Source organism: Squalius cephalus, assembly GCF_949319135.1.
Source record: "Squalius cephalus genome assembly, chromosome: 2".
NCBI classification, from domain to species: domain Eukaryota; kingdom Metazoa; phylum Chordata; class Actinopteri; order Cypriniformes; family Leuciscidae; genus Squalius; species Squalius cephalus.
In genome coordinates, this window is record NC_137123.1 from 6,738,643 (window position 1) to 6,761,494 (window position 22,852).

At 40.8% G+C, this 22,852-nt stretch overlaps 1 protein-coding gene across 1 annotated transcript; it reads right to left on the reverse strand.

The window, feature by feature from the left end:
* Positions 1 to 19,086: 19,086 nt before the first annotated feature.
* On the reverse strand, positions 19,087 to 21,917 carry LOC307154721 (adhesion G protein-coupled receptor E4-like; the record flags this gene model as incomplete). The annotated part of the gene is made up of 8 exons (XM_079864806.1): positions 21,893 to 21,917; positions 21,582 to 21,653; positions 21,250 to 21,439; positions 20,261 to 20,380; positions 19,954 to 20,135; positions 19,683 to 19,844; positions 19,401 to 19,607; positions 19,087 to 19,323 (listed from the first exon to the last, which is right to left on the reverse strand). The coding sequence occupies exons 3-8, from the start codon at positions 21,416 to 21,418 to the stop codon at positions 19,087 to 19,089; spliced, it is 1,077 nt and encodes a 358-aa protein (XP_079720932.1). The 5' UTR covers positions 21,419 to 21,439; positions 21,582 to 21,653; positions 21,893 to 21,917.
* Between the last annotated feature and the right edge of the window lie 935 nt (positions 21,918 to 22,852).

Sequence of the window (22,852 nt, forward strand, 5' to 3'; positions counted from 1 at the left end):
TTTCAGTTATCTATGAAAAAGCTCCACTCCCGTTTGAGCCTGTTCGGTCTATAAGATCAGGCTCGCGTTCCCAGTGCATCAGGTCCCGCGTCTGTTGAGGAAGCGCGCCGCTTGTATGCATGGGATTCGCACGTGGGGCTGGCATATAATACTGAGACGGTTGCGACCGTTTCTCAGTGTTTATTAACCAGCTCCACTGGTCTCGCGCACGGTTCGGAAGCCGGCGCTGCGGCTTCTTCCGACCGTGTTAAAGACACGGCATTGATTTATCTGGCTCCGAGGAGTTAGATATTATCAACACCGAATCACGTGGATAGGGGGATTCTCCACCCCATATTCACGTTATTGAGGAGTTGCTGGAGGTTATAACCAGAGCAGTGGCTAAATTAAATGTAAAAAAAAAAAAAAAAGGCCATTTAATAAGCAGGAAGCGACTAAGAAAAATAAAATGAAAAATAAGCGCTTCCTGCAGACCCAGTCACAATCTTCGTGTCAGAGCCTTCCCTTTTTTCACTTATCTCCATACTGAGGTATCGAGATCGTGGAAAAATCCATGTTCATCTCAATTGTTTTCAATTATATATATTTACTTATCCATTAGGGAATCTAATGAGAATGGTTATGAGGTGATGCCTCGGGTTGAGGAATATTTTGCAAAATATTTTCTCCCCGACAATGCGTCACCCCTGATAGCTCAGACACTTTCCTCCAAATCTCGTACATCAAATTTGTTAGGGAAAGCATATATGGTGGAGGTCTCACTCGACGGTATTACTAAATTTCGTAGAGTGGCTGACTTATCTCTCCGTATTATTAAGAGACGGCCTGTGCCATTGGCCATTCTATGGCAGCACTAGTCGTCTCAGAGACATTTATGGCTAAATCGCTTGGGGATCGGGGAGAAGGACAGGGTCTTCCTTCTCGATGCCCCCCTTTCGCCTTCTGGCCTCTTTGGCGACTCGGCAAGGACCGTTGTCGAGAGGCTTCAGGAGGCAGAGCGACAATCAGCTATCCCCAGTTGTCAGTCCAAGTCTCATGGGGTTGCTGCCAGGGGGCCAGCCGACAGCTCCTCATACTTTGAGAAGGTTGCCTCTCGTGCCCCCCCCGTATAAGTCTTGGGGTCAGAGGAAACATTCTCGCACAAAGCCCTCCATACCGAAGACAGGTCTGAGGACTGTCTCTCGGGTTAAGATGGCTTCGACTAAGAGATCTTGTCGTAACACGCGGACCCTTATGGGCTTTCCCCCAGGAGAGCGAGTACAAGAGTCTCGCCCCATTATGCAGCCCCTAGGAAATCGATGTCTGCTTCCCGCCGCCGATGGCGCTTCGGGACACATCGGCTTCCAGCGAACACAATCGCAGTGTCTGCCCGAGGACGTTGCGGCCCTGTCGAGTTTGCCGCCTCTCAGGAGGTCTGTAGAGAGCATATTTCGGTTAGTTCCTGCCAGTTAGCTGCTTCAGGTCACCGAAGCCATTTGGAAATTTATAGCCGAGGCCAGTCTCGAGGGACTGGTCCCCATAATGGCATATTTAGATACCCCGAGGGTTCCTCAAAAAATAGCCTAGGGGGTCCTGCTTACATTGGAGCTAATACACAAATATTATCTACTAGGGATGGTTCACATGTCAGCCAGCCCCGAGCAGGGTCGGTTCTTGGAACAGGAAGTCTAGTCCCTCTTAACACAGGAAACCTCAAAGTGGGCTCTTCCTTGGTTACGGGAGCCCGGGTTCTACAGCCGGCACTTCATAGTTCCTATGAGGGGGGAGGAGTCAGGCCTTGTTTGGATCTCAAGGTACTGGATCAACCTCCGAGGGGGTTCAGATTCAAGATTCCGACTGTCAGTCAGACCAGCTCCGAGGACTGGTCTGTCGTGATAGATCCACAAGCTCCTTAACTCCTCGTTCCCTTCTAACCCCATCACAGGAAGTTTCCGAGATCCGCCTTTGCGGGAAAAGTGCATCGGTTCCGGACTCTTCCAGTCGGCCTAGCCTTATCCCCTCGCACCTTCACTAAATGTATGGATGCGGCCCTTTCTCCATTGAGACTTCAGGGGGTCCATATCTTAAATTATATAGATGACTGGGTCATTTTGGCTCAGTCAAAAGAACTAGCAATTCAACATCGAGATGTTGTTTTGCGTCATCTGAGGTGCTTGGGGTTGAGACTCAATGTGAAGAAAAGTTCCTTAACTCCTCTTCAGAGGACTACGTTCCTGGGAATAGAGTGGGACTCAGTTACGATGCGGGCACAATTGTCTCCTGCTCGTATAAATACTATCTTAAACACAATGAAGAGTATTAGGTTAGGCCAGGCTATCACTGTCAAACACTTTCAAACAGTTTTGGGTCTTATGGCTGTAGGTTCCACGGTAGTACCCTTTGGTCTGGTCCATATGAGGGCCTTGCAGTGGTGGCTCAGGAACAAGGGATTTTCTCCTCTGGGAAACCCTTTTCGTATGATCAGAGTTATGCGCAGATGCCTTCGTTCTCTTGTCATGTGGAAGAAACCATGGTTCCTGTCTCGAGGCCCGGTTTTGGGAGCACCATGTCAGAGAAAGACTCTGACTACGGATGCGTCCCTCACGGGCTGGGGTGCGGTTATGGAGGGCCGTTACACCAGAGGTACTTGGAAGGACCATCATGTCACATGGCATATTAATCGCTTGGAGATGTTGGCTGTATTATTTGCCCTGAGGCACTTCCTTGTGGACCTCAGGGCATCATGTTCTTGTTAGGACAGACAATATGTCGGTGGTCTCTTATATCAACCGCCAAGGAGGTTTGAGATCTCGCCCTCTTTGTAGACTGGCGCATCAGATTCTTCTTTGGTCCCAGGATAAATTTCTCTCTGTCAGATCTATTTATATTCCTGGGGTTGAAAATATGGGAGCAGACATCCTGTCGAGGCAGGGGCTGAGGCCCGGGGAATGGCGGCTCCACCCTGAAGTGGTTGAGCTTATATGGAGAGAGTTTGGTCGGGCGTAGGTTGACCTGTTCGCTTCTCATGAGAACTCTCATTGCCCGCTCTGGTACTCTCTCTCACATCCAGCTCCTTTAGGCTTGGATGCCATGGTACAGATGTGGCCGAGGTCACGTCTGTATGCTTTTCCCCCGATCGCTTTGCTCCCTGGGGTTCTAGAAAGGGTCAGGAGGTACGGAGTGAGATTACTCCTTGTAGCTCCGTACTGGCCGGCCTTATTAGTCTCTTGGAGAGTCCTCCATGGAAAATTCCTATTAGGAGAGATCTTCTGTCTCAGGCCGGTGGTACATTATTTCATCCACGACCAGAGTTATGGAGACTATGGGTCTGGCCCCTGAGGGGTCCCACCCATAATTATGTTGCCCTTTCCATCGAGGTGGTTAGGTCATCCATTCTAGAACCCCAGTCTACTAGGAACTAAACAATTAAGTTAGGGAGGGCATTGAACCCAGTTTATTTTTGCCCACTAGCTTCAGTACTGGTGTTCCATCCTGCTCTCTAACGGGGTCTCCCGTTCATGCTTAGGGCCTCTGTGGCGGCCTTGGTGCCCTCCGCAAGCCTCTAAGGGTGGGCATGTAGGGACATTCCCACTAAAACTCCATGTTCCTGTAGATTGGAGGATGAATCCTGTCATCCAGCCTTTTGGCATCAGACTGATGGGTTATCCCTGGCACCCATCATGCCCTGTGGGTGAAATACATGAGTATATATAATAATCTATTGAGTCTGCTTCCTGCTCGTCTTACTCCCTGGAAGAGTGGTGGTGCTGCCCCCTCTTACTTGCTAGCGTGGGAGCAACTCTACATTATTTTTGCCCCGGTACTGAGGTGCCTATAGGCAATATCATGATTCTTCAGGTATTCCATCCTCCATTGCATGTGTCGGATGGTCAAGGTCTTAGCCTTGGAGGTTCCTATGTTAGGCCTCGGGCTGGGAGGAGTCAATCCATCTAGTGATGTATCAAGGGTTAGGAGCTATTCCCCTTTATCAATTAGACAGTTGGTTATCTGCAGAAACCACTCATATCTGAAGTACAAGGTGCGCTTTTGCCTTCACCTCTTATCTAATACTTTCTACTGTCTGGGGTTCCCCATCCATGAGGTCAGTTGAGCCTCCGGCTCCAGACCTCCCCTTCTTACACCAAATCTTATGACAAGCTAGTTGGATCTGCCCTCTACTCATTTCTATCGTCCGTGAGTGTGCCAGATGCTTTACACCAGGGCGTATTTCTCTCAGTGTGGCGGCGTGGGTATTCGTTCCCCAAAGCGTCGAGTACGATGCAGCGGGAGTTCGCTTACAAAAAGGAACGCCTCGGGTTACTATTGTAACCCTCGTTCCCTGAGTAGGGAACGAGACGCTGCATCCCTCGGCCACACTTTTCGCGCTCCTGAGAATGACTTGCTTCGACCCTTTAAAAGCTGACGTGGCTATGTTCCGTTGTCCTTATATAGCTTCCGGATCACCGTCACATGCAATGTCACGAGTGACGAAAGACACAGAACCAATCAAGATTGGAATAGTTCCATTACAGACTTCAGATGCGTCATGCCGAAGGCATTCCCCAAAGCGTTGAGTACGATGCAGCGTCTCGTTCCCTACAATAGTAACCCGAGGCGTTTCTTATCAGCAGCCTGATCCTTTGGACACCTCAGGGAAGACTTTCTGTGAAAGCAGCCTGTACTTTTTCTGCTAATATGGTCTTATGTGACCATTTAGTGATGCCACTAAAAGTAATTTCCAATATAGTGGTGGCTCAAAGTGATTGCTTGGATCCTCTCTCTTCTAAGTATGTGAAACAACACTTGATGCAGAAACTCAAAAGCTCAAAGTCAGATAGAGGACAAATTTGTAACAAATACTAGATTTACTGATATTGTGGGTCATTTCTTATACAAAATCATATGGAACCTTTTTATGTTTTATTACAGGTAATTTATGTTATTGTTTTTAATTGTGAAACAACATTTTTTTATTCACAAATTCTGTGGGATACTTCTGTGGGATCTTTTTGGATTGTGAGATTATGAGTTATGAATATGTTTTGAGTTTTGAATAGATTGTTTAATAGAAAATAAGATTTGAAATGTTACAGATATCACACTGCTTTAATAAAACACTTTAAACTGAAAAATAATAAAACACTTTAAACTGAAAAATAATTGCTTTATCATATTATTTTTTTAGAATATTAAAAGTGTAACCCAGTATACAAGCCTCTAAAAATCATGGTAGTTCCTCTACCAAAGAAATGTTGCACTTAAAGAAATGTATAGATTCACATAAGTGTATTGACCGCTGTAAATATATAGCAGGTTAACTAGTGAAATTTGTAACTGAGATGGTCACGACAGAATCACTTTTATAACACTGATTTTGCTGAATATGGATGCTTATGTCTTCACTGTGTCTTGATGGACATTTGAAGAACTTCCTGTACTGCTGCCTGACCTGGACAAGAATGAGAAGAGAAATAGTTTTAAACTCTGGTTTAAAAAAAACAAAAACACAGAACATGTCCAGGTTATTTTTCAAGAATTTCATTTTAGAAGATGAGAAATGAAAAATTAACTTAACCCTTTAGAACCTGAAGCTAAAATAGGCGTTTTTCACATTTTTTTTTTTTTTTTTTTGACTGTACAATTCTAAAACAATGTGCTATCTTAATGTGCAAGGTGTCATCTTTTTCAGAAAAGATTAGCTTTCAACAAATTACAGTTATTGACCATTGTGTGTGGTGAGTTTGTAAATAGAATTTAAATAGACAAAAATAAAAAAAACGAGAATGAATTTACTGATTTTTATTTAGAAAAAAAAAAAAACAGAAACAAATCAAGAACGAAAGAAACTAACACTTTAAAGTTGAAAAATGAACTACAGTATAATACATCTACATGTATTATACACATGCACATACACATGCACGCACTACATACTTAGATAGGTGAGAGAGTAACGGCCATCCGCCTACCAAGTTTCATTAAAAATCATCCCAATCCCCCTTTCTGCTGTCTAACACTTCTTTCGCCATGTATTTGTTCGTTTCTTTTATTATTTTATGCAATCCAAAACACTCTAACCTGCTGCTCGTCGTATCTCTCTGTTTTTAATCCTTCCTTCCCGTGCTGCTGTCATTTGTAGACGGAAAGCATGACATTACCGTAATAAGACATATATTGGTATAATAATCTCTAATTGGTAGAATGGCAGCAGTCAAAATGAAAACCCTCCCTCAAATTAATTACCTCTTTTCAATGATCCCGACCACCCCTACTGACCATTGGTTCAAAACTCTAGACCAGACGTCAGCAACCTAAGGCACGCGTGCCAACACTGGCACGCGGAGGGTTAATCGCTGGCACGCAAGCAAATGCGAGAGAAGTGTATGTATTTCATTCAGATAAAGTAGTCTACCTGCACACAGATCTACATTTTGATGTAATAATTCCTCATAGTAAAAAAAGCTTATTTTATTAAGTTAGAGATGCACCGATTGATCCGCTGGTGGCCGAAATCAGCCGATTTTCACGTGATCGGCCATAACCGGCGACCGGCCGGTCAGTCTGACATATGCCGATTTTATGACGGACAAATGCACTCGGTCTCGGGCTCCCCATGATTAACATCGCGCAACACCATCATCACATGTGCACACGGAACGCACATGTAGAAAACCCCGTGAATTACGGCCGTTTCACGCAATTTTTTTTCGGCGTGCATGTTAATCAATGAGTGCATTCACACCGGGAGCAGCGCGTGAGCGCCCAACAGGAGCGTCGCGTGAGCAGCAGTGAAGCGAGGGTTTCGCCGCCGAGTCTATTTTGTCTGCGCTGCTCACGCTCAGTTAAAGTGAAAGCACACATTGATTGACAAAATAAATATGATTTCAAACAAAAGTGCCTAAAATGCACAGAATGTGCATGTCTAGTGTGTTTTAACAAGAACTGGATTAGGTTATGTCAGAAAAGAAAATGAAGACTCAAAAATATTTATATAAAATCTACCCATTTAAACTTGTTTTTATTATTCTGTTTGGGTAAAAGGATATGATATTTTATATAAATAAAATAAAATAAAATAAAAATATATATATATATATATAGCTGTATATATATATATATATATATATATATATATATATATATATATTTCTGTGTGTTGTAAAGTGGTTAGAAAAAAAGAAAACGGAATCGGCTAAAATCGGTATCGGCAGGTCAAACTCAATGAAAAATCGGAATCGGCCTAGAAAATTGTAATCGGTGCATCTAGAGTTATAAATACTATTCAATTGTCTATCTAAATCTAAAACAAATTTCAAGAGAAATTTTTAAATTTCTGTACTATTTCTGTGTAAGCCATTATGAAAATGTAAAATATTTGTGTATTTATATGAGTGTGTGTGTGTGTGTGTGTGTGTATGTATATGTATGTATGTATGTATATATATATATATATGTATGTACGTATGTGTTTATATAAATATAGGCTATGTGTGTGTTGTGGCACAGTGATGAACTCGGAAACTTAAAAATGGCACTTTATGACAAAAAGGTTGCCGACCCCTGCTCTAGACTCACTTACAACTCACTTTTATTGGAAAAACAAACCTTCAAGAATCGCACTTGCCACTCTACAGAATTCCAAACAGCAAGGTGGTCTAGAAGCTCCAAACTTCCACCATTACTTTCTTGCAAATCAGCTACAATATCTCTTTAAATGGACACAGAAGCAAAATTTCCACCCGTGGTTAGCATTAGAACAAAATCTAACAATCCCAATTTCAATTGCAGATTTACCATTTCTACCACAAACAGTAAAAAAAAATGGACTTTTTCAAATACATCACTATTAGCACCACTCTGACAGCCTGGTGAAAAACTAATAGAATCACTAAATCCGCCCTAACACCTTGTAGACTCACCCCCTTATGGCACAATCCTGACTTCCTACTACGCAAGACACCAATTCACTTCCCCAAATGGGAATCTAAAGGTATCACCCACCTCCACCAAATGTTTGAAAATAACCAATTCTCATCTTTTCACACAATTGTTCAGAAATATGGGGTTGAAAAGGATCAGTTCCTTAATTTTCCAACAATTGAAAGCAATAATTAAAACCAAAATTAATAAACATAGCACACTGGAACCTACAAACACCATTGAACAGCTATTAAGAATTGCAGACCATCCACATAAAACAATTTCTAAACTCTACAAAGTGATTGCCACTACAAACTCTCCCATAACACTCCCAAAAGCAAAATGGGAAAATGACTTGGCCCTCCTTCCAACCCCAGATTTCTGGACAAATATTTGCAAGAATAAATTCTCTATGACCTCCAACACCAACCTACAAGTCATACAATATAAAATCAATCATTCCAAAGCAAACTATTCAAAATGGGAACAGCCGACACAGACATCTGCCCTCACTGCACGTTGGGGAGCACTGACACATATTTGCATGCCACTTGGTCCTGTCAGCCTGTCAATTCCCTATGGACATCAGTCACAAAGACACTCTTTACCATTTTGGACTGTAGAGTCCCACTCTCCCCCACACTTTGTCTTCTAGGAGACACCACTTCCATCCTCATATTCCACAGAAATTGAAATATCCAGTACTTGTCTCCCTATCTATTGCTAAGAAAATAGTCTTTCAAAACTGGAAATCTAGACACTCTTGTCATATAAATAATTGGATCAACCTAATTTCAGAACACATCCTTACAGAAGAGCTCTCAGCTCAAAAGAAGAACAAAACATCAGCCTCCAAAGACATCTGGAACCCTTTCATAACCTTTCTTCAAACTCAGCAATAACTGTGCCATTTACACTCCTAACAACGGCGATACTCAACATATGCACCCTCCCCCTCTCTTCCCCTGGTCATTATGCTGATATTTACAACCCCCCTCTCCCACCCTCTATCCTACCCTACTTCTCTCTTTTTGCTCTCTCCCTCTTTCTATCACCTCGCACACACTCCCAATCCATTCGCATATCGGTCTGTTTTCGTCCAGTGATTTGCTTGTCTGTACATTAGTGTCTGTCTGTCTATCGTCTGTATCTGTTTTTCTGCCTGTCTGTTAACGTCTACCTGTCTATCGTCTGTATATGTCTGTCCTCCTGCCTGTCCATCTACGTCCATCTGTATTTAGTCTAATTCTGTCATTTGCCGTCAGTTATTGTTCACAAGTATACCTACCTTTACCTCACAATATCTATCGCAGCATTAGGGGGTGGATGTGGGTTTGACTGGAGTAATCATCTGTTTGTACTTAGTACATAATTTGAATTAAAAATAAAGTTGTCCTCCGACGAGGGGGGGCAAAAAAAAAAAAAAAAAGCCGTATATTGCCAAAAAGCGTATGTTGTCTACTGTCAGGGGCAATTTGAATGGTTTTGATAGTGAAAACGGTTGAATAGTTACGGTCAAATGAATACAGCTTGCTGGTATGTGTCGCGACAACACAGCCGGCTCTAAAGGGTTAAAGGGTTAGTTCACCCCAAAATGAAAATTAGCCCATGATTTACTCGCCCTTAAGTCATCCTAGGTGTATATGACATTCTTCTTCCAGACGAATACAATCAGAGTTATATTAAAAAATGTCCTGGTTCTTCCAAGCTTTATAATGGCAGTGAATGGCCGTTTCAGTGAAAGAGTGACCCTTGACCTGACGCACAACGTAATGACGAACACGGAGATAGAGCAAAACAAAACACCAGTCACAAATTAGTTTAAAAAGACAATTTTTTTAGAGAAAATATGAGAGGAGCTTGAGTTTGTTGCCCAGCCCTGTTTGTTTGAACCGCGAGAGGCGCCAAAGCTTACGCCACTCCTACATCTACGTCATACATGCGTCACTGGTTACTCTTTTGGTGCAAGTCGACTTGCGTACGGCCGTCTGCCGGAAGCTAGCTATTTTTCTCACACAAACTTTAATGAGTTTTGACGCGGTTCAGCGGCAAGCAGCGGCAAAACGCCAGCAACCAATCAGAAATTAGACGTCCTTCACCGCTGGCTGATTCCGGAGAAACATACGATGTAAACTTTCGTTCCTACCAAAACATTAGTTCCGAGAAAACAGAGGAGAAGCTGATCATCGCCATTTCTGGATTTCCTATCATTTATGATATGACGTCTTTTGCTTATAGGGACCAGTTACAAAAGAACGAGGCATGGGATAAAATAGCTGGGATAGTTGATAATTTATAATATTTTTAACTAGTACTGATAGATACTCAAATTTGTCTCTGTCTTGCCAGTAGGGCTGCACTATGTATCGTTTAAGCATCGATATTGCGATGTACGAATCCACGATAGACAGGATGTGCGATGTCAAGAATAGGTAGGCTATCGTAGTTAATCTGTGATTCATTAACCGTACGGGCCAGCTGCTCCCCGGCCCTTGACACATGTGATTCGCGGATTAATTGTCATGATGCAGCACGCGCGCACTCACCTTCACCGTCTTCAAACAACACGAGCGCGTCAATGTATTGCTTGTTATTTCTGTTTACATTTCATGGTGTGACACTTCTCTTCTCCCATGATTGAACATAGAATGCTGCTACGTCAGAGCAGCCAAAGCATCAACAAGCTTCCCCGTACTTTTTGACAAGCGTCCTTGACAGGGCGGCCAGAGTTTCTTTGCAGCTCAAGACGGCGGTGGTGTGTACGTACAGTTAACCCCCCAGAGCCATGTGGAGCACTTTTATCATGGATGGATTATTAACAGAAACGGCCATTCACTGCCATTATAAAGCTTGGAAGAGCCAGGACATTTTTAAATATATCTCTGATTGTATTCGTCTGAAAGAAGAATGTCATATACACCTAGGATGACTTGAGGGTGAGTAAATCATGGGCTAATTTTCATTTTTGGGTGAACTAACCCTTTAATATAAAGTAGGTGAGAGATGATTTTCTGCTAGACTGTCTGCACTGATGTCTGACCTGATCATTGAAGACACAATAGACCACGAACATGAAGGTTCCCTGCTGGGAGTTCAAGATCAGGAAGGGGATCTCCAGCTCCTTCCAGAAACCCAGAATCCAGGAGCAACCAAGAACCACAAACTGAGCCAGTGTTTTAAATGTCATAATCCTGCAGAGAAAGATGGAGAGTTAATATATATTTATTGATTATATTGTTGTGGAAAATCTGAAATTGTTCTGTTATAAGTATGCCTTTTTGTCTGTAGAACACTTCTGTATTGTAATCAACCACACTTGAAACTTGTTTATTAAGAAAGTGTTTTTTGAAGAAAAACTCTGCAATTGTTATTGTAAAATGTTTTTTTTGAGAAAGTGGTTTATAAAGAAAAACATACCACACTTAATGTTTTAAGCATTAATTAAAAAGCACAGAGAGGAACAAAGCATGTATTAGCATTTGCTAAAGAAAGAAGATAAATGCAAGCATTGCCGTCGGATGTGTTAAGACATGTGCCGGTACTCGGTAATGCGATAAATCGCGGTAATGAATATGCACGATATTGTTATCGCGGGCACTTCAAAATACCGTGAAAAATAATAGATCAGAATTTATATCGTGTATTAGCTTATTTACCATCAACCGCTTCAACAAACACTGCGTATATGCTGCGCAAAACACGTGCCCCCTCTGATGGTAAATGGTAAATGGACTGCATTTATATAGCGCTTTCACAGACCTATGGCCACCAAAGCGCTTTACATAGCCTCACATTCACCCATTCACTCACTCATTCATACACCGACGGCGGTGTCAGCCATGCAAGGCGCCATCCAGCTCGTCGGGAGCATCTGGGGTTAGGTGTCTTGCTCATGGACACCTCGACACCACCAACCTTTCGGTTTGTAGACAACCTACATGAACCACTGAGCCACTGCCGCTGATGTAAACAATCCCCACATGTAGAAGCACTGTGTGCATGCGGCACAGTGCGCACTCTAGTCTAATGTAAACAATCCTCACAAGGAGAAGAAGCATGGCGGAAGGGGGAACGCTGCCGACGATTTATCCATAGACAGTAAAATAAAGGATTTATCCCCCTTCTAAAAGCAGGACTGCCAAATCTACGCATTTAGCGTGAGACTCACGCAATTTACACTTTTCACACGCTCTCGCGCCACACATCCATTTTCTCACGCAGAGAAAAATCACGGAGCAAAGAGGACACTGACACCTGACAGATTAGACAGAGCAGACTACTTATGATATGAAAAAAATTCTCAGCTATCAGGTTCTGTCCATTTTATTACGAAATTCGGACAATAAATACCGTTTTGGCGCTTGTAAATGTGACGTGACCGATCGCTGTAGCGCCTCAGTTCAAGCAAACCGGTCATCTGTTAACGTACTTTTTTTTTTTTTTAAAGATACAGTACAACTTACCGAAAGGTATTAATGCCCCATACATAATAGAGAGCCTAAGTCCCTCCCCTTCCGGTAGACCACCATGGGACCTTACTTCGAAAAAATATTGTATGGTAGTCAATGGCGCGAGACTTTCTTGACTTTCATAATTACCTTTTAAATTGACAAACATCATACGTGTAATTCAGGGCACAGTTCAGACGGAATAAAAAGATAAGTTGTCTCTCGCCATTGACTTCCATACATATTTTTTCCGAAATAAGGTCCCATGAGCCGGAAGCGGAGGGGCGGGACTTAGGCTCTCTATATCGATCAATCAGTGTTTTTCAACCACGAAAAGAGGTCAATAAAAATGCAGCTGAACAATTATGTCACAGAACGTTACATTTACCTAAGGAAAGCCATTTAATGACCAACATGTTAGTTGACTAGAAAAAAAATAGCTATAGAGAGGAGTATTTTGCTAAATATGTGCACAATATTACATTTGTATTAGATTTTTACTTGTGTCATAATTGTTATTATAATGAAAACCAAATTATATTTATTTTTATATGTTAATTTTTAACCTTTAATAATACCAGCTGACAGGGCTCTCTGTAGGCCTATGTTTACAGCATTGTGTGAGATATATTTTTTCTTGAGAAAAATTAACATGTAGGCTATCTACTGTAGCCTACCTAATATTTATCCAAAGAGTCAATATTGAATCAAGATTGAAATCAAATCCCAAGAATTGAATTGAAATCGTGCAAATTGTGTAAAATTATGTTTAGTTACCAAATGTTTTGACAATCACAATTACACCTATTGTGATGCAAGTTGATTTTTTTCTACATCCCCTCCCAATCCATCTGTTTCTCTTGAGCAATTAAAATATCGTGATAATACCGTATACCGTGATAAAAGCTCAATCAATTAATCGCAGCATGAAAATTTGATACCGGCACATGCCTAGATGTGTTGCGGACGAAGCGCAGAATGCAACAAAGAAGAAAAGTCTGAAGAAGGAAGACTAAGAGGAGAAAGGCTTTATAAAGACAGGTCCAAAATGAATTCCCAGAACTCATGACACCTCAAGTTTTAATAAATTTTCTGTAAGAGACTGATCATTTATGAGGGAATTTCCAAAGATGACGACCTCAAGAAATCAGATGGTCTATAAAAGGCTGAAAGGAGAAGATGAAGGCAGACGCTGATTCTTAATGGCCTCTCCGGTGTTACAACGCTTGTAAACGATTTACTCTTGATGTTGTTTTGTCTTGTTTTTTATATATTAGTACTTTATATGTAAACTAATTAACCTGTAGATAATAAAACTATATTTAATTGAAACTAAGAAACTCTTTTGCTACTCTCGCCTGCCAAAAGTCTTTGATTTCTAAAAAAGTGAGCTGAACAGACCATGAAGAAGTCTTCTGACCTGTGGATTGTGATTATGAACATTCAGATGCTTATGATTTAGGACACATTTGACTTTACCTAACCTGAGAATAATCAAAATAAGGTTAAAGGTGTCTAGAAATATATATATATATATATATATATATATACACATTTCATGGAGTGTTCAAATCATATTGTTTGTTACTTGGTTCGTTTCATATGTGAAACTTCAGCGTTCAGATTTTTCAAGGTGGAGGTCAGACTGATGATGATGTAGATGAAGAGAATCATGTTTAACTGCACAGTAAGAGAAACAACAGTCATTAATCTTTAATCACTTTTCCTTTTAATACAAAGTCATGATGAGAAATGTGCTTACTGCTAGTATGACGCAAACAGGTCCCTGAAAACTCCAGATAAAGCCTTTATCCATTTTAATCCAGCACCTGTTTAGAGGAAGAAAAATAATTAAATGAACAAACATGAAGGATGAAGGTGTTGATCTCTGAGTCATAGGGCTGGGCGATTTGAATCGCGATATTGTTATGCGCATCTCGTCAGTAAAGCCGGTTCCTTGATTAGTAGTAAATCGCCATCACCTGCTTTCAGATGGAGCGGCATTTACTACAAAGAACTGTAGTTAACTGACAAGCTGAGCCATATCGCGTTAATATCGCGGACGTATCGCCAGCGATAATTAATGCGATATGGCTCAGCTTGTCAGTTAACTACAGCTCTTTGTACACAGCAAAAACTCCAGCGTTAAATTAACACTCCTGGGAGTGTATGAGTCCACACTCAAGCGTGTTGAAGTTAATGAGATAATTAAGTGATTAATTTAGTGATGATTGAACATTATTGAAGACACCTGATGTTAACAAGCAGAATCACTGAAGGAGAAAATCACAAATTGTAAGTTACCGTTATGACGATCAATGGTTGCTTTAGTTGGACTCTTGATCCATATATTATTAACTTTAGATTTTGTTTGTCTGTTGTTTCTGAATTATAATCACCAGTTGAACGACTGTAGCAGTACTGTTTTATTTCTGTCGGGTTATTTAATATGAAGGGGGAGTGCCTTTTAATTGCGTTCCTCCCGTATAAAAGGGGTGTCGCTATGGGAGTGCGTTCTCTCTCTGCATCATTTGAGCGAGACACCGTGTTTCCGGCGGGACGCGTGAATATTGCATGGTAAGAGCTGTTGGCAGTGACTATACTAGCATGGCTTGTTTGTGGGGTTGTCTCACAGGGATTACATGATTAATTATCTGTTAAAGGTTGGACAGAGGAACTCTGTGGGATGTTGTGATTTTAATGAGTGCTTAATACCAAGCTGTTTGGGTACCGTGTGAATCGCACTACAGGTATGTTTTAACAGCTGACGAACACATGATTGCTAGTAGCCGGGTAAATTCATATTTTGTATTTTATATTTAAGGTGCGGGCCAATGTGCGCAAGACGTTACAGTGGGCTTTCTCTGGGTTCATAACGTTATAGCAGCTAAACCGCTGTGTGGATGTTCCCTTTTGCTGTCTGCATTGTGTTTGCTGCCTTTTCCGACTTTATCCGACTCGTTACCGTGACTACAACTCTGGCTCAAAGTGAGACGGGCTGTCCCGAGTGTGTCTGTTCTATTGAACTGGCTAACAAGCCTCAATGATTATTTCAGTTCGCGTGTTAACGCGCTGCTGCTCGACCCCTCGCCACATCTATTGTTTACGTCCAGCGTGTGTTCCATCAGCTGGTTCGAGGACTGTGGGCCGTTGGCATGGTACCTCATCAACTGTGCTGTGAGTAAATAAATTGAGTCATAAACCTCCAGTGGTGCCCAGGTCTCAGATCAATTGTCACTACTTAATTGTCACCAGCTCTTCTGCATTTTGTTTTCTTTAAGCATTATATAATTTTCTTGAGTTCTTTGTTTTGTGGATTAATTTTATATATATCTTCTTTTTTATTGATTTGAGTTTGCTGGATATATTATCCATATATATGTATATATTCTGTGTGACATATTTGGTGTGTGATCAAGTTAATGTATGTGTATGTTTCTTGTAGGGCTTGCATAGACTAGTCGAGTAGTCGATAGATCGACTACTTCAACCACTAGTCGACGCTGTCGGAAACAATCGACTACTCGAGCGTCCATTATAAATGAATTAAAAAATGGCGAACGTCACCAACAGACACCACACGTCAGATGTGTGGAAGTATTTCATCAAGGATGACAAAAATATTGTAATTGGCCAACTCTGCAAGAGGCCGTTCACATATTGCGTCTAAAATCTTGTGGAAAGCGCGCGCGGCCGTGCCGCTGTCTCCTACAAGCGCTTGCGGTCCCATGGTGTCTGTCGTTGCTATGCAACCAAACTGCGCTCTCCATGATGACGACGAGGAAGTATCATTCAGCAAAGGATTCATTTATTTCTAGCCCTTGCATTAGCTTTACTACTAGACATTTCTGGAGATGAGAAGGAAAAACCCGCCTGGAAAAACTAGCGCACCATGTTGCTTTCATTATGAGCGCGCGCCTACATTTGAAATGTCGACCTTGAGCGCGAAAAAGATGCGATATGTGAACGGCCCCTAGAAGCAGACGTCTGAAATGAAAGGCAAGAACGGCTATTTATTTGGCTTTAGACAGTTACATGAAAATTTAAAAATGAAATGTCATAATTATAATGTTTTGAGAGTTTACTTATGTAATTGTTGCATTAGGCTATGAATTAATAAATGTTTATTGATAAGATCTAGCTATTTCATGTCTTTTCATTTACAGTAGCATGAACCACGAGTAGTCGAGTAACTCGAGTATTGTTTTGATAAGAAATCGACTAGCAGAAATCAGTAGTCGTGCAACCCCTAGTTTCTTGTGTGGATACCTTGAGGGCAGCCCAAAAGAGGTGTTTCTCTATTCTACATTGTTGGCTGTTGTGTCCATTTCTGTCCACCCAGCATTGTAGGGGTGACCGGACGTGGCACCTCGATGTGATGAGCCAAACTGATGTGGTGAACTCTTTTAAAATTGTGTCTTAAATTGCCAGCTGCTCTGTTTAATATTTTGGATATTGTGTGTGTTTCGTGTTATTTTCTTTCTCTCTTCAGAATTGGGGCAGCCAGTAGCAGGAAGTAAGCGTCTCTTCCCGATTGTGGTGGTGGGTTCTTTTGCCTGAATGCTGTGTTCACAGTGAGGTGTGAAGTGAGAGTGCAGTGAGTGTGCACGTATGATCGCTATATCCGTTCTGCTAAAGAGAGCCAGCGCCCCATTCTGAAGTGAGTGTCTGTGTAATTTTGTGTTCAGATTATTTTTGATTTATTGGTGTTGTCTTAAATAAAATTTGATATGTTTTTATGGAGAAAATAAAGTTTTGTACTATTTTCTACTCCATGTCTGATATCTGACTCTGATCAACGAACCTCTGAGCCTTATTTAATTAAAGGGCATTTCCCCGGAAAGAGGCCCCCGGGTGGCGTAGTCGGTAACTTTCTTAAAGGGTACATAACATGCACAGTTTCACCTAATCTCATGTTAATCTTGAGTACCTATAGAGTAGTAGTGCATCCTTAATATCTCAAAAAAGTGTTTAGTTTTATTAAATTTATAAAAGAAAAATACAGCTTTCCGATTCTCTCCGGAAAAAGCCGAGGTCCTGGAGGCGGAGCTATAGAGTCAAGCGTAGCTGCTAGCTTTCCAGCAAAAGACAGAAATCTGATCCAGTTGTACTTACATGAATGGGGTCTTTTATCACTGGGACCGCTCCACGTTTTAATAGCAAACGATTTGCAAATCCAGCGTCGACCTGAGCCTTGTTAATAAAACATTCGTCACTGAAATGGCCAGAACACACAACCGCACTTCCTACACTCCGTTGCTGCCCCGGAAAAACAAACTGCATCCACTGTTCCTGTAACACTGGGTTCTTTGGAAAGCTGGACACGGTAAGCTTTCCCTCACATCCAAAAACACACTTTTTTGGAGACATTCTTGAACAAATCCTATGCAGCGCTGGCTGCCGATGATTTCCTGTTGAAGCGCGTTGATGTGCGCGGTCTCGTTCTCCTCTGGTCGACGTGCGCGCGGGCGAGCTTTTCCGAGAGAAATGCTCATATAAGGAGTTCCACTCTGGTCTACGTCATTAAATTCACGGTCGAAAAAAAAACAGCCGAAACTTGTACCAACCCGGAAGTAAGATTTTCAGCACAGAAATTTTCCGTTATTCGTCCAAAATATTTTTTTAAAACTTTGCCCATGTTTAACATGAGAATCCATCTCTTTAACACTGTAAACAACTCTGAAAACATGAAACACCATGGTACCCCCCCTTTAAATCTTTAGTGTACCTCTAATCAAAGCTGCCACACAAAGAAAAAAGTGATCTGATGGTGTTGGTTATATTATGACAATCATCATTTGAACTTGATCACTGAACTCATTAAAATCCTTCTTATGTTGTTGGTTAGTGAATCTGCATAAATGCCCAGAATTTTTTATATAATATAAAGGATTTCTTAAAAGTAGTTTAAAAAAAAAAAAAAAAAAAAAAAAAAAAAAAAAAAACATTCTTTTAGGCACACACAGATGTCAAGATTCAGTCTATGCATCTCAACAATGGTGAGGAGCAGAATATTCAATTAGTAAAAGTAAATTACATAGACAATTCAGATCATAATTTATTCATACCGCAATGCATGATGGGAGCCATTAATGAGTTGTGATTGGTGGCAGCCACTGCAACATGCTTTATTATTGTCACCATTGTTGAGATTCACAGGCTGATTATTGATGTCTGTGTTTTAAATGAATTTATCTGAATGTCTTTTGATCAGAACAATGTTTATTAAAATTTTTTAATTAAAGTAAAGTACTGATAATCATAGGCTGAAGAATCACAGAGCTGCTGCTAACAAGTTAAACCAAACTATCTAAATAAGTTTCATTTTTCAGATCACAGCACGATTATGTCAAAACATAACCAACACTATAAGATAACATTTAACTTTGTTCATTTATCTGTTATAAATCAATAACAGCAGACAAACAACAGTAAAAATTAAAGTAAACATATAATGCTCTAGAGCCCAACTAAAGCAAACACCCATCACCTTAATGGTAACTTACAATTTGTGATTTTCTTTTTCAGCGATTCTGCTTGTTAACATCAGGTGTCTTCAATAATGCTCAATCATCACTAAATTAATCACTTAATTATCTCCTCAGCCCTAAATGCTGCTTCATCTGAAAGCAGGTGATGGTGATTTACTACTAATCAAGGAACCGGCTTTACTGACGAGATGCGCATAACAATATCGCGATTTAAATCGCCCAGCCCTACTGAGTCGTTCAAACTAAACTCACTTTTCACTTCCGTAGCCTTTAGGATTCACCCCAGCAGACACAGCCACCACAACCAGAGCAACCGTATATCCAATCACACACAGGAATCCACTCCTAAGCACCCCCCTCCTTTTGGAGCTGATCTGTGATAGGTTCTTCACACAGATGAAGAGCAGCACAGCTTCAATGAACATCCACACAAAGCCGGAGAGAAAGAGGAAGTGCAGCACACCTGATATCACGGCACACAACACCTGGAGATCATGAGAGACGGTTATGATGATTCTCAGTGAGACTGTGCTGAGCTGTAGGGCTCCTTCATCATTCTCACCTGATGAGGGCGTATGAGGCTCAGGAACTGTTGTGTGAGCAGGAACAGAAGGTGAGCCAACAGAAGACTCACGCAGAGGTTGATTCGAGCCACATTATTCACTCCAGGACTCCACTGACAAAGGGCAAAGGTCAACAGGGCCAAACTGAAGAACAACAGCCCCACAATCACACACACCAAATTCAACACGTCCAGCAGTGAGTCGCTCTGAGGAAACATGTCAGAGTACATGAGTGCCAAATCTGTGCTGTTCTTCAATGCTCACTATAAATGTTCTCGTACCTCTGATGGGCGACTGGTTTGCATGATGAGAGCGAATGTGGACAGATGAACACAGGAACACACAGTGTAGCTGCTGTTGGTCTTTAAAACAGAACAACCATCTACAATCCACTCGCTGATGCTCCAGTACACACAGGACAGGGAACCTTTGGGGTCAAACTCCTGCAAAAAGAAGAAAGAACATGCAGAAAATACTATAACACTGAATATTAGATGTTTTCAGATGTTCATCAGTTCTCAGGTTGGACAAAAACACATTTCAGTCTCTCACTCTGATGTGTTTGAGGGTGAAGTTGACTGGTTTGGTGAGTTTAGTGTTGGTGGTTTTGAGAAGAGTAACTGAGATCACAGTGGACATCATGGTTTTAATCGTGTTAGTTGGTGTGTTGAAGAAGTCTGGCTTCAGTAGATTCTCCATTGTGTTATAACTCATGAAAGCCACAGCAGCTGATCCTGTGTGACAGAAACAGAAGAAACTTGTATTCAACACAGTAAAACCTTTAGTTAAATGTGGTTTAGTGATATATCTTCTAAAAATGTTTTATTAAAAATGTTGTATTAAAACACATCTCACATACTTGTTTCATTGTTGTTCTTGGCGATCCCAATGAGATCGATGTCCACAGAAGAATTTGTCGTGACAAGTCGAGGGATTTTATCTAAGGTGACACTGGATCCAACCATGAATATTTCAACCTCTGATTTAGAAAATAAGCAGTCATTTTTTTGTTTTTTGTTTTTATTAAAGTTGATTCAATCTGCACAAATGTGCAAAAAACAAAATAATAACTAAAATAATAATAACAAAAGACTAAAATAAAATAACTATTTCATCTAATTACTAGTTTGAACTAATCAGTTAACTTTGTTCACAGCAAAATCCCCAGAGTTAAATTAAGTAAATTAACTTTAACACTCTTTAGATTGGGACAATATGTACTCTGAGCAGTGTTGATTTAACACTGGGGATTTTGCTGTGTGCCTGTAACGTTGTAGTAATCATGAAGACATTGATTAGCTTGTTCAGGTGTGTTTGATTAGGGTTGGAGCTAAACTCCAGGAAAGTGGGGCCTAGTCCACACGGACACGGGTATTTTTATAACCGGAGATTTTCCTCCTGCGTTTAAAAAAAAATCCCGTCCACACATGCTCGGTTTAAAAGAAATCTCCGCCTACATGAAAACGCAAAAACACACTGTCAAGAGCATGCCACACCAGCAGGCGGCGATCGTAAAGCCACGTTGGCCAATCAGAAGCCTGAATCAGAAGCATAAACCCCGGTTGTACTGTCTACGCGACAACACTGCAACTGCCGTTTCTGGAAATCCTCACCCTGGCAGGGGTTTTCAAAAATGTTTGGTTTCAGTGACCTGATACTGCCTTTCCGCGTGGACGAACGGCCAAACCGCCTAAAAAAAGTCACGGTTATAAAAATACCCGTGTCCGTGTGGACAAGGCCTGGATCTCGTGGTCCAGAGTTGAGAACCCCTGCTCTAGACTATATAAACTCCCTGATATCATATATAAGCTCAGTTTCATCATCAATAATAACAGTTTCTCCACTCACCAACAGCAGCAAGAGTAAAATTGACTCTGTTATGTGTGTCTGTCGGCTTCACCAACGTAGAGATGAGTTTCTCGTTGGTTTTTAACACACGGTTTCCGTTGGAGGCTAGTTCAGCTGGGCTGACTGATGATGAAGACTCTGAAATCTCTCCTGAAGCGTTGAGGACCATATTCAAAACATCGGTCACATTCTAATTTATTGATCAGAAAAAAAAAAAAATACTGTAAATGTAAATATTAAGAAAGCCAATTAATCAGACCTGTGATGTCAATCATGTAACTGATGATTACATTTGATTTGATTATTTAAAAATAATTCTCTTGAAGACTTACAGTCAAAGAAAACTCTTGATCTTTAATGTTCTCGATCTGCTCTAGAAGATTTTGAAGCTTTTCAGTCTGACTCTGAAATCAAAATTGAGAAGACAGAGTCCACAAACTCATTCTTTCAATTGGCTTTTGTATGCAGAGTATTCACAGCTTATATGGACTGAATGCCCCATAAACCATCAGCAATTATTATAAAAGCACATTCATATTTCAGATTACACACATATCTAAAATGCACATGTTATTGCACTGCTTCAGTTTGGACAATTATTGATAGGAGTCTCTACAACTTCAATTTCAGAAACTCAACTTACGTTGCATCCTTCCAGCGGCGTTATATTTATACCTGCAATGACAGAAATCAGCATGAAGACAATAATATAATAAACTGCAAAACTTTGAAAAATAACTATTTTATTAAGCAGCAATTTCAGCAAGATTGTGGATTCAGCAAGATTTCAGTGGTGTACCTCCTTCTGCGTACCCCCTCTCTTCCGGACTTCAGTCATACCTTTTCCATTAAGGGACAATATTTGCCCCCTAAATTTATTTCCCAGTGCTTTTTTTTTTACCTTTATGAATAAATTTATGAAATAAAAAATGTTTTAAATGAAAAATGTTCAATAGAGGAATATTCAATGACGGAAAAACGAAGTGGTTCTTTGAAATATTAAACTAAAACCGGTAAGTCACTGTCTTCTCAATGAGCGAGTCATTGAGTCATTCTTGCATTCTGTAACAAAGCAACTAGCTGTATTTATAAAGGAATCATTGAATGATTGACTCACAATTCTTTTCAAAGCTGCAGAATTGTTTATGAAACACCGGTGTGTGCTGTAGTTCTGCTTTTCTCTTTCGTTGGAACTATTATTTCGTTGCAAAATAAAGTACTGACAGAACTGTGTTTAAAATACACGTTTTGTTTGTTGACCTGTTGTATGATAATCAATGTCACGTTTGCCATCGTGTGGATATTTGGGAACAATTGCATTCTTGCTCGTTATCAACATTAATATCAATTTTATTGATTAGATAGCGTATTCATTTTTACAGTGCAGAGTGAGAGATTTAAGACTCAAACTTTCTTTGATGCAAAAACACCTTGTGCGAGTTGTTGTATTTAAATGCTGCTATAATTAATAAAGTAAACCGAACTCAGAAATTGGGCTCTATATGAGTTCAGTGAATCAGGTCAAATGATTGTGAAATAGTGATTATGTTAAAACACAAGCAACACCATCAGATCACCTTTTCTATTTGTTCATCTGGCTGTT